Consider the following 12010-nt stretch of genomic DNA (forward strand, 5'->3'; position numbering starts at 1 on the left):
ATACCATAGACTCAGGCGTATTATGTGTTTCCTTTGGTCAGTAGCTTGACTGGAGGTGAAGAAGAGGCCAAGGAGCCACTGAGGTGGAGCCGACTTCATGACCAGATCTCTCAAAAACTGACCACTTTGAAAAAGGTTCAGGAGGAGCATCAAACCGCGATCAGCTCAGACGATGGAGGAACTGGTGGAAAGGTGGGAAAATACATAAAACTAATAAGATTGATTCTGATTTTTTGAGGCGATGTGATGTGGATGAGTGATGTGATGGGACCACAGCAGATAGAGGGAAAACTGTTTCTATGAAGTGCATGGTAACAGTGGGTTAAGCCTTTGGTTAGCAGGTCCTGTAGTAAAGTGGGAGGAGGAACGGAGGATTTTGTCTGCGCTCCTTTCACTTTGAGATTTAGAAAGATCTTAGTTTTACAATTTCATTAGAAAATAGGATAAAGGGAACCAATAGGATGAACCTTGTAAGTATAACTGATTGAAATTATTGTCTTATATCAAAACAGTTATGACACAAATTTGTCCTGGTAGGAAAATGAATGAATTTCTATGTTTTTTCAGGTTCCAGAAAGGGAGCTGGTATCAACTGGCTCTGCTTCTGCTGTTCTGCAGCGGCTGCATGGGTCCATCGCCTTGCTGAGACAAATGGTACGTACAGTAGCGACAGAGGTTAGATTTTTGCATTCAGTTGTGTTTCTGGTGGAAAGGACTTGTAGCTTGTACCAGTAGCTGCAGAGGTTGTTGACTCTATGAAATCAAACGCTGTGGTTTTGATAAATTGTACCACAAATGATCAACTAACATGGATCTCTGTGGCTTGAAAATGTATTGAAAAAAAATCCTTTGATTCTTTGAACAGCAAACATGTAAACCTATATGGATTTACCTTCTTATAGTTGACCAAATAACTGAGCTTCTTAAAATCAGACCACTGGGGGAAAATGCTTCTTTACTAATTGCATAAACATTGCATTGAGAGCTGACATTTGTGCAATTTTTGCTTCTTAGGTGAGCTGTGCAGACGGCTCAAGTCCGAGTGTGAATGAGGACTTGTACACGACAGTACGGAGGGTCCTCCTCTGTCTGGACAATTTGACCGACCTTCTGTTGACTCCTGGTGGCTCTGGTGAAGGGGACCCCCAGCTGTGGATGCTACAAGAGGAGGTGACTACACATTTTAGTGGCGCTATATTATGAAATCTACTGTATTTAAAAGAACTGCTGCAGGTAGATGGATGAAGGACCAAATCTTTCCCCTTTTTTAAAAAAAAAAAAGGTGTCATTTTGTTTTTACTTCTCTGTGTTTGACTAAATTCCTGCATAGTGTGTATCGACTGAGTTGGTGACGCTGGCTGAGCTGCTGAGTAAAGTGGAGTCAGACACCAGACCTACACTCTCAAAGGAACAACCAGAAGCTCTGTGCTGTTTGACATCCCTTCAGGATTGCCTACAAACAGTCCAGCAGGTCTTCACCTCATCCCAAAACCAGTCTGCAGAACATCCGGGCATCACAAACCAGGTCAGAAACACAAATCAGTCACAGAGTTCAATACAGTGTAAATTAAGTCATTTCTCACAGCCAGTGAAGTCACAACCAGTGAAGTCTTTTTGGGCTAAACTTCTGCTTCTGTGACTTTGGCAGAGAAAGACTTACAGTAAATTAGATTGTATTGATGCATTAGCATTGATTCGACTACTGAACACCATAGAAAGTCATTAAAACCAGCGTCAACATGGAAATGCTGCTTACATGTCCGTGCATCAAAAGCCGATAATATATGCTATTACTTTAAACCTAGGTTTTGGTGATAATATGTCTTTGGTTTGACATTAGCAGCATTTTTAGGAATTTAAACTTGTACTCAATTTTCAGATTGTAGTATTGATGATTTTACTTCAATAAGGGATCTGAATACTTCTCCCACCCTTGTTCTGAAACAGAAGCTCGTCTCCAACCAGCTGTGTATCTTGGATGAGTTTGAACTTGGACAAGATGAGATCTTCCCCAGTATAAAAGATGCTCCCAGTTTGGAGGTAACCAGCACTTTTTAGCTCTTTGTGTGTGTGTTTCTGCCAAAGTCTGTGCACACTGGTATAAAATGCCTGGTACATCTGTGTCTAGGATACCCTAATGTTGTTATCCAAGAGTGGAAATTAAAGGGCATAAGTGCCAAATTAAGATCTATAACGACTTTGAATAATGAATGGCCAATATTACAGGTTTACTAGAGGGTCGAAAAAACAAATTATCAGTTAAAATCAGTAATTTACCAGCTGTAATTAAAGAATAATATCAAAGCGGGAGTGATGTAGGATCTTTCAAAAGTTAACAGAATTTTCCCCTCAACTTTGTGCCTTTCCTGCATCTCTCAGCAGTGTGTGCTGGGCAGACATCTGAGGGAGAGGCCAGGGGAAAAGGCCAAGCTACAGCAAGCTTCCCGCTCCTTGCTTCAGGGGATAACGCGCCTCCTGGACCTGGGTGAAGAATGCATAACAGAAGGGCAGATGGGCCGGGTTCACAGCCGCAGCCGACTTCAAGCTGCTCTCTGCAGACGCAAGGTATCTCACTGTGCTTTCAACAAGTTCTTCAACAGGCGGGCAAAGGCCAGATTCAAGCCAGGCACCTTCCCAAGAGTGTGTAGAGGCAGCTTGATGTTTTCAAAGAGATGCCCAGTGCTAAAACAACTAATTTTTGTGTGGTTTGTTATTGTGATGCAGCTGTGACATCATAATACATAAAGTATCCCTTCTCTATAAAGATATCACATGTAGTGTCTGTTTTCACATCTGCTGCTCCTACTTTGTAATTATTACATTTCTCTTCTGGTCTCTTGGTACTCCAGAAGCTCCTGCAGGTCCTCAGGTCTCAGTTGGCCTTTGTGCAGCATCTTTTCCAGCGTGAGCCAGAAGCACTCCGGTGTCAAGAGGATGAGCGGGTACAGCTGGAAGTCAGAGCCAAAGCTTTGCTGCACCAGGCTCTGGAAGACGAAGTGGCTTCTCAAAGGAGGATCCAGGTTTGTAGTGCAGATTGCTGCGGGCCATACAGATTCATACATAAACATAAGTGGATTTTCTTGCAGAATAATTTCTCGTATTGGGTGTTTTGTGCTGTTACATGAAATGTTAAAACTGATGAGTGGACGTGCTGCAGGAGTGGACGCGTTGGGAGGATAATTGTGGTCGACTGGGCAGGCTGCTGGATGATGTTGAAGCCTTCATTAGCAGTGGGGAACCAGAGGGAGACAATGAGAAGTTAGCACAGCAGCGACTAGACGCCTGCCAGGTAAACCCTGTCACACTGAAACACACTGAGTTTGTTCATTATCTCATCAGATCTGTCCGCCTTCCCTTCTCACTTCTTCTCCTACTCTTCTCTACTTCTTTTTTCTTACTAGTTCCATTTCCTCAGCTTTAAGTGCCCATTTTAATTACATTCCCTCTCAGGTCTGCCTTTCTTCTTTCGCTCTCCCTGCTGCAATAATGTTTTGCAGGATTATACGTCAGGTTGCCTCCTGATAAGACTTAAGTTACTGATTTTTTACATTTCCAGCATGCCTCCAACAGCCTTTAGGGAAAATGCCCGAACTACTTTGCACTGTATGTCTGTATTTTATAGATGGGTGGTGGGAGCAGTGGTGATGGCATTCGCATTATCAGGGCAAGAGAAGAGAAAAACCTAGTTGGACTTTTTAAGCATGTTGCTATGGAGTTGTTTCAGTCAAAGTTAATGTGTCTTCTTCACCTATGATGAGGTCTTTTTTTGAGAGCATTAATTATTCAAGGAGAGTTCACTGATCTAAGGTGCGCCCTGATCAGATTCACATAGTTACACATTCACACCTGGAAGCTGCCCAGTTTGATTCACTGGGGAACAGCTGGGGTGAAGGGCCTTGCTCAAGGGCACCTCAGTGTGGTAATGAGAGAGAGGTAAGCACTGCCTTTCACTTTCCCCACTCAGATTCATCCTGCTGGTCCATGAATCTTAACCTGCAACCCTCTGGTCACAAACCGGTAGAAACATCTTTCCCTGAAAAAAAAAAAAAAAGAGTTTTTCTTGCTTTTTAGTTTTACCGTTAAAGTAACATTATGTAACTTTTTTTTACCTTCAGTGATAGATAGTTGGAGTGGCATCACTTAATCAAACTGTGGTAGTTGGTTTGGTGTTTCTGTATTCATGGCAGTACTTCACACTCATGTTTCCTTAACCTGTGTCTTTTTTCACCTCTCTGCCATCCTCTACCATTTGTATGACATTTCACTATTCGCCTCTTAACCCACCATTTTCTCCACTTTACATCACAGTCAGTCCATGCTGTCTCTTCAGTCATTAGTGTGAAATAGGCTTGTCAAGAAAAATGTCACGGAGCTTGATGTAAACTCGATGTAAGCACTGTTGGTTCTCCTTTTCACTCAGCGAATGCTGGTCCAGCTGGATGAGAACAGAGCTGCTTTAGGACTGCTCCTGGATCAGGGGAAGGTGCTGCAGACCGAGCCAGAGTTTGCTGCCACAGTCAGTCAGGCACGAGGCGCCCTGGAGCTGCGATGGCAGAGCGCCTACAGCCGGACAGAGCAGGAGCTCCAACGCTGCAGAGACATCCAGGACAGCCGGGTCAGGTGGGACAGGCTCTAAAATACCAACATCCATCTTATGTTTAAAAAAAGTTTATAGGTTAATACTCTTTCAGCAATCACACAGTTAGAACCTAATGAAATCTGAATCTAGGATTATATGTTATTTTAAAGTTCCCAGGTTGCACTATGTGTGTTTTGTGGGGTTCTCACTATGAATATGTTTTGAGTCTTGTAGTATTTATATGCATTTTAAAATGTACTGCTATATGTTTTAATGTCTTGTACACCCAGAAAACCTTGAAGGATTTCTAATGATTTGATGTCAGTGTTTTTATTTGATTTCAAGAGAATCACTCATCTCTTTTTACCTATATTTGGCAAAAAAGTTGTTCTGTAAGAATAATAATTTGCATCTCAGTCATCTGGGTTTGTTTGTCATATGTTCTTTAAGTATTCCTTGCTTTTACATTTTTTTTTCCTCTTTTGGGGGATGATAAAGGTTACATTGGATAATATAAATAGTTTTTTCAACAGATGTAGTCGAACTCTTGAGCAGTGAGGCCCAGTTAGAGACGACGAAAAGCGCGAGCTCACATCCATCACAGTGTGAGATTAATACAACTTTTTGGAAAAACTGTTATACTGGGTTTTAGTTTTGTCCAAAGAAATTCCCCCTCGATCTTGTCAATCAATATGAGTGAAACAGATTTTATTTCTGTGGGGGATTAATGCCTAAATTCTTCCCCCCACAAAACAGTATCATTCCAAAAATCTGCTGTTCACAGTCTACAGTCTTGTTCAGCAGTGTTAGACCCATGCCCGAGTCCTGAACATCACTCTTTGTCAAGAAACCATCATGTTCTGATCCACTAAATAATCTGTTTTTCTCATCCTCCCCACAGATTCCAGACTGACTTTGCCTCAGTCAGTGAATGGTTGATTGATGCCAGCAAACACCTGAAGACTTGGTCAAACCTGGCAAACACCCCTGACCTGAACCAGGAGTGTATTCACAACCATCTGATCAAGCTGCTGGTGAGGCTCTCTCATCTGTTTAGTGTGTTTATATATCATAAGCCAAAGATAACTATTGTCAAAATGGTGGTGAGGTTTTTGACCGCTTTAAAACACACATCAAAATGTCAAACACATCAGTGTGGTTGATAAAGGCAGATGCATTTTCACAAGTTTATAACAAATGGGATGAACAGCAAAAATGACTGAAATAAACACATTTCTTACAGGTGTGTAAGAAAGCTGCTTGACACTGAAATTGAAAGTCAGGAGGCAGTTCAAAATGCATCAGTCACGCGATACACATGTTTTTTTGACTCAGGACTTCTCCATGGAGACTGAAGCCATATCAGTGAAGAGGGCATCTGTATCCAGGGAAGCTTCTCGGCTGCTCAACCTGAGGGAGGCTGACTGTCCCAGGCTGAGGGCTCAGCTCACTAAGATGGAGGTCAAATGGAGCCAGCTGACCCCTAACCAGACCAAGATACAAGAACAGCTGCAGCAGGTACCGTAGTCACAAAGAGACGTCCCCCTCTGATCAAGACGAACAGAGTTTAAAATAGTTGCACCAAAACTTTTAGTTGAACTGTAGTTGCACTTTGGTATAATTATCATCAATAAATTATTCAGTAGTCACGATGATCTCCAGCCTTTATCGGATATCAGCGGTAGTGTTGGTGGTTTTTCCAAACGTTGGATCAAATGTCCAATAAACTTTGACATTACTGTTTTCCAGTCCAGTCCTCCAATAATTCAAAATGTGATGGTCCAAATGGACGTGCTGTTGGTTTTCAAACATAGTTAGGCATTGAGAAATCCCCTCCTCCTGAAGGGGAGTGTTAACCCTGATGAAATCTTTTGGGTGACTGAGGACAGGGAATTTGGGAGGACTAAAAGAAGAGGTGAAGGACACTTTTTAGTTTTTACTCAACATTTATCACCAGTGAATGAAACCAGATATTCTGCTGTATAATTATTGCACCAGTGTTGCCAGGTTTGTCTAGCTGAAGGTTCATTTTTATGTCTTAAACTTTGGCAGTCACCTCAGGAAAGGATGTTAACTTGCAAAGAATAATTTGGACAGGCACAGAGGTCAGATTGTATTAGAGCTGGTGTTTACTGTATCACTACATTAATGGAAATATGACAGGTGGAAATGAAGGTTTCAAGAATTCATGTTAAGGGAAAGTCACTCTCTTCTCTGTTGTCTTGTGTCTGTCAGCGGCTCCTGGAAGCATGGCCACCGGTGACGCTGCTGTCTGACCTGGAGGACTGGCTGAAGAATTTGGAGACTCGACTGAGCACGGAGAAAGAAGCAGCCCTCGAGGCCAAAAATGATGCTCAGATCACTAAAATCCTGCAGAACTATAAGGTGCTAATACATCCACTGTCTACACTGAGTTTCTTATGTGAGTCTCTTTCAAGAGAGGTTCTATTTGCCTATTTGTTCTTAAATGCCAGTGCTTTATTTTAAACTGTGGCCATTTACTAATTTGCTTACTATTTAGAGAAATTACCATGGCATTCATTGACATTGATAATTTGGTCATCCTTAATGTGTTTAATGTGTAACACTTTCTGTAGTAAAGTGGACACAATATCGTGAACTGCACTGGTCAGTTTTGACATTTTAGGCTTTATTGCATGTTTACAATCGTTTGAATGTAAATATATATATATATATATATATATATATATATATATATATATATTTTATTTATTTATTTTTTTTTTAACCTTATTCACTTGTAGTGTCTCAACATATTCTTCACAAGAAAACATGCATTCTTTGAGAATATCCAGAATTTGTCTTGGATTCAAATTTCCTTTACTTTTAAAGACAAAGATGTAGGAAAAAGAAACAAATCTATGATTGCAATAAAAAGCACTACAAATGAGATACGAAGCTACAGTAAGGAATTGTAAGAAATAAGCACATAAGGGAGGAAATGTTTCTGCTGCAACACCTGAAATAGAAAATAAAAAAATAAAAATCAATATACAGAAGCGCAACAAGGTGCCTCCATTATATCAGAAAATGGCTGACTTGTACTTATGTAGAAAATTAGAAAATGTTTTTTTGTATGTTGGAGTGTTTGTATTGATGTAATTCTCTTTCTCAGGAGATAAAGGCAGGCGTGGTCAATGGGCAGCTCCTTCTGGATTTCCTGTGCCAGTCTGGGCCTCGGGTAGTGAAAGTGGACAACAAGGATCTGCGCTCTGAATGTACAATGTTTGCAGAGAAACTTGGCGCCCTCAGACTGCAGTGGTTGCACCTTCAAAGAGAGCTGGAGAGCCAGGTGTGTTCATCAGCTATCGATGCACAGTAAAATCTGAAGTTAAATGTTCCAACTGTGACTCCTCTCTTGATTTTCTGGTCCAGTATGTTTCATTAAATAAGGTTGAGCTGGCTAATATCTAGGTTGAGGCTTATCTAATCACTGGAAACCATTAGTCAAACTATAAACATAATTCATTATTTGCCAACAGCAAGGGAATAAGCTGTCCTACTTAAAAGAAATCTGACTTTTTTATAACTGACTTTTGTTTCTTTGCATGAATCAGCAACTGTGTAACTTTGTGCCCACAGACTGGTGAAGCTGAGCGTTTGCATCACACGTGTGCAGACAGAGAGAGACGACTTCAGCGTCTCCATGGCTGGATAGAGCAGCAGAAAAAGCAGCTGAATCAGAGGAAACATTTCACCAGTCAAACTCTGGCCCATAAGACTCTGCTGGACTTACAGGTATAGTAACAGGATGTGAGCAGCGGGTCTGTGTTTGAACTGCCTCTCTCGCTGCTGTGCTCTGATCTGAGACTGCTTTGTTTTTCTTCCAGGCTGTTGCAGGCAGAGCGAAGGACGTGGCTGCAGCTTTACAAAAGCTGAAAACAACTCGAGTTCATGTTGACAAAAAAGAGGATCACCCCTGTGATATTTCTTTCTCTGGCCAAACAGAGATTGTGTTTCAGGAATGTGGGGATCTTAGTCAGCAGGTGAAAATAAACCTGTAATGGCAGTGAGAGGCACGGAAACATTAGTGTCCGAAGAGAGCGAATCAGAGTTATTCACCAAGATTTCTAGCCTAGTTTAAACCAAAACTGAGCAAAAAGGAGAGTTAAAATTTGACTATCAACTGTGTGGTGATCAGGAGCAAGACCCCAAATAAATGCTAATGTTGCTCGCTCACGGACACTTTGACAGTGTCTCTGAGCTTGTTGCGTAGAGCAGACAGGCTGGGTGGCGGACTGTAATATCGTGGCGCAGAAGAAATGGAAGGAAAGTATATCAAGGGAATGCGAACATAGTAATTCTTGCGGGGACCATTCGGAGGCTTCATAGTTTTGTTAACAAATTAGGCATGGCAATTGTTTACCAGCACATTAGCCATATTGACTTCATAAGGCCTTATCATTCAAAACAATTCTGTGGTGGCCTGCAACAAGACTCAAATTAAACACAATTTGTTGTCATGTTAGCCATGATTAATTGTTTATCTCTCTATGATAAGTGCAAACCAGTAATAACCTCTTGTGTAGTCCCACTAAGTTTGAATATATGAGTTATCTATGGTTTAGCATAATGCTCTTTATTTATTGATTGTAGTAATGAATGTTAGCATAAAGCACCAGAACCAATGGTCCATCAGGAATGCCTGGATTTGCCAGTGCCTTTACATCTTTCAGTCAGTTCAGACAGTCCTATAGTTCTTTAAAACCAGGAGTAAATCAGTTTTAGTGTGAGAGATGGTACTTCACCAGACATCATCCTGTCTTTCTTTGCAGATGGCAGCTCTAAAACCAGTTCTACAGCAAACGGTGGAGGAGTGGGGATGTTTTGAGAAAGAACTGAGGGAAGTTTCTCTGCACACCACCAGGGTGCGCTGTGCTCTTCAGCATCAACCGCTGTTCTCTCTACAGCAGGCTGAAGGGTACATGGATGTCCTGCAGGTGAGCAAAAGCACTGAACACGAGTGGCTTTACAGCTATAAGAAGCCATAATCGCATGATGTATTTTAAAATGATGATTATCACAGTAATTTGCAGCTTTTAAGACACAATTTAGAAAAGCCTAGAAGTAACTGTGTGTGTAACAGCCAGTTCTGTGTATGAGGTTAAAAGCCTGTCTAGTTTTGACAGTTTCAGTACAGGTCTGGGTGTTTATGGATGTAAAAACTCTCAGTACTTTACAGTGTTTTGAAAATTTAAAAGGTGTTTTTCTTGCACAGCTTCTCCAGGAGAAGGCCAGCAGAGGGGAAGAGCTCTTGGCATCCGTGGACAAATCATATCAGAGTCTTGTCAAGGCACTTTATTGTGAAACAGCTCAGGTTCTGGAGGCTCAAATAGAAGGAGAGCGAAAAAGGTCAGTGGCCTGAAAGCCAGAACAGAATCACTGAAATAAACTCTAAATTCATAAATGACAGCACAAATGAATAAAGTGTTCTTTGTGGACTCTTTATGGATAATTTGAAAAATAAATTGTCAAAAATCTGAACTGAACACAGTAACATTGCCTGTTACTTCTGCCCTCTTAACTCATCTTTTTGTCCATGCATGGGTACATCAGAATCAGGAAGAAAAAAAAAGTTCAAATATTATCCTAAAGGCAATATATTGTGTGCTGTTTTAAAGCTGATCATTGAATTTGTGTTCAAAAATGTCAATACAATCATTTTCTACAGTGTAATCAGACAACTGTAGCTTTAAAATATTCATGAAAGAGTCATATAGAGTTATAGAGGACTAATGTATTGTGCTTGTGTCAGGTGGAAGGACGTGGTGCAGGAGCTAAAGGACGAGCACATGAAGACTGCAGAGACACTTTCCCTGTGGCAGGAGTTCACTCACCTCTCTGATCAATGCTCCCTTCAACTGCAAAAACTGTGGCATCAGTGGGAGGAGCTGTCGAGATGTTCACCTCAACAAGACACACAGGCCGCAGTTCACCTGGTAGAGGTGAGTTCAAGGTGCCATTCAGAGAGTTAGAGTAATAAGCGAAATGCAGTGATTGTTGTACATCTACGGTAAGCTGACTGATTTAGAAATCTTGAGGCCGAAACCATTTTTAAGTGTGAAACTTTTTTTATATGAACACATAACTATTGTACAGGACACCTTTGTTAAAAGAATTGTGTCAGGGTCTTGATTGAGACACTCAACATTCAACAACTTAAAGTTTTTATTTTTTCTATTGCAATGTACAGTGGTAGACTCCAGCTAATTGCAACTGGTGTCCATTGACATTTAGCTGTTTTGCACATCCATGATCAACAACAAGCTTCAATTCTTTCAACCATGTAATTCTTTTCCCTTTTCAACCTTTTAAAATAGTACACTGAAAGGTCTATTTATGGTTACTTGCGTCAGGAACATCTGTGGAAAACAGGCTTTCCATTGTTCTGGAGGGAAAAAAACAGCTAGAATCTCATGAGATTTGATTTTTTGGCACATTGCTGAACAGTCAAAAAGATTGTGGAAGGCGATCAGTGCTACATAATTAAATTAAATCAATTAAAAGCCGCACAGAAAAACATAAACGCGTCATTGTTGTCTTCATCCTCTCATTCCTCAACCTAAGTGGCTGTTTTTTCTCTCACTCATTAGCAGCAGCTGCAGATAGCTGCGATGGATTTGCAAAGCCGCATGGGAGATGTTCTCTCCGCTTCCAAGCCTCTTATTGGACGACTAGAACCACTGGGCGCAAATTTAATCCAATCAGAGACCAGACTACTGTCACGTGAAGTCCTGCTGCTGAGCCAGGCAACATCACGGAAAAAGAAAAGTCTTCGGGTGAGGAAATGAGCAGAAATAATGCCTTATTATGAATAAATTATTAGCAGAAACATTTGATTTAACTCGACAGTTTTTTTTGTTATTATGACTTAGCGATGAGTTTCTTTTAAGTTTATCGTGAACTGTTAATGGTCAAAATTGATGGATTCAGTCAATGTTAAAATCACCTTTCTCTGTGTGCAGGAGGATTTAGAGCAACAGGAACTATTTAACACACAACTGGAGGCTGTTGAAAAGCAGACACAGAGTATACGCAATAAACTGAAGGCCAACATGAATGACAAGGACCCTGTGAAGGTTGGTCAGAATCCCTGAACATTACGTCTGTGCTTCATGCACATCATACCACCTGCTTTAAGATTCACTGTCACTTCTCTTATTATCTTCCATTGTGGGAAACCTGCAGTCTCTGTACACATGCTTACATTGCAAATCAGGAACTTCTAACAGTTACATCAGAAAACTTTTATCAGTCAAAATGTACAAGAACATAGACAAGAAATATTTGAAGCTGATTAAAACAGTACCTTCATACTTGGTGTTTATTTTCCCCCTTCAAAAACTTGATTATGGGAGCTGCATAACAAAACTTGGAGCACTATTATGCCCCAAATATAAGTAAAGTGAA

The 12010-nt window shown here is 40.9% G+C and overlaps 1 protein-coding gene across 1 annotated transcript in view; it reads left to right on the forward strand.

Moving 5' to 3' along the window:
* Nucleotides 1–12010, forward strand: part of LOC119011997 (nesprin-1-like) — a 79721-nt gene that overhangs the window by 41795 nt on the left and 25916 nt on the right. Inside the window, exons 69-88 of the mRNA XM_037085440.1 lie at nt 42–192; nt 568–654; nt 1015–1170; nt 1331–1525; nt 1948–2040; nt 2380–2565; nt 2850–3020; nt 3158–3289; nt 4421–4620; nt 5481–5613; nt 5915–6097; nt 6815–6964; nt 7716–7892; nt 8183–8338; nt 8431–8586; nt 9376–9540; nt 9819–9952; nt 10356–10545; nt 11194–11379; nt 11566–11679. Coding sequence (XP_036941335.1) covers nt 42–192; nt 568–654; nt 1015–1170; nt 1331–1525; nt 1948–2040; nt 2380–2565; nt 2850–3020; nt 3158–3289; nt 4421–4620; nt 5481–5613; nt 5915–6097; nt 6815–6964; nt 7716–7892; nt 8183–8338; nt 8431–8586; nt 9376–9540; nt 9819–9952; nt 10356–10545; nt 11194–11379; nt 11566–11679 — 3115 coding nt within the window. The remainder of the gene's footprint in view (nt 1–41; nt 193–567; nt 655–1014; nt 1171–1330; nt 1526–1947; nt 2041–2379; nt 2566–2849; nt 3021–3157; nt 3290–4420; nt 4621–5480; nt 5614–5914; nt 6098–6814; nt 6965–7715; nt 7893–8182; nt 8339–8430; nt 8587–9375; nt 9541–9818; nt 9953–10355; nt 10546–11193; nt 11380–11565; nt 11680–12010) is intronic.

The sequence above is a fragment of the Acanthopagrus latus genome, chromosome 22 (genome assembly GCF_904848185.1).
Source record: "Acanthopagrus latus isolate v.2019 chromosome 22, fAcaLat1.1, whole genome shotgun sequence".
Taxonomy (NCBI): Eukaryota; Metazoa; Chordata; class Actinopteri; order Spariformes; family Sparidae; genus Acanthopagrus; species Acanthopagrus latus.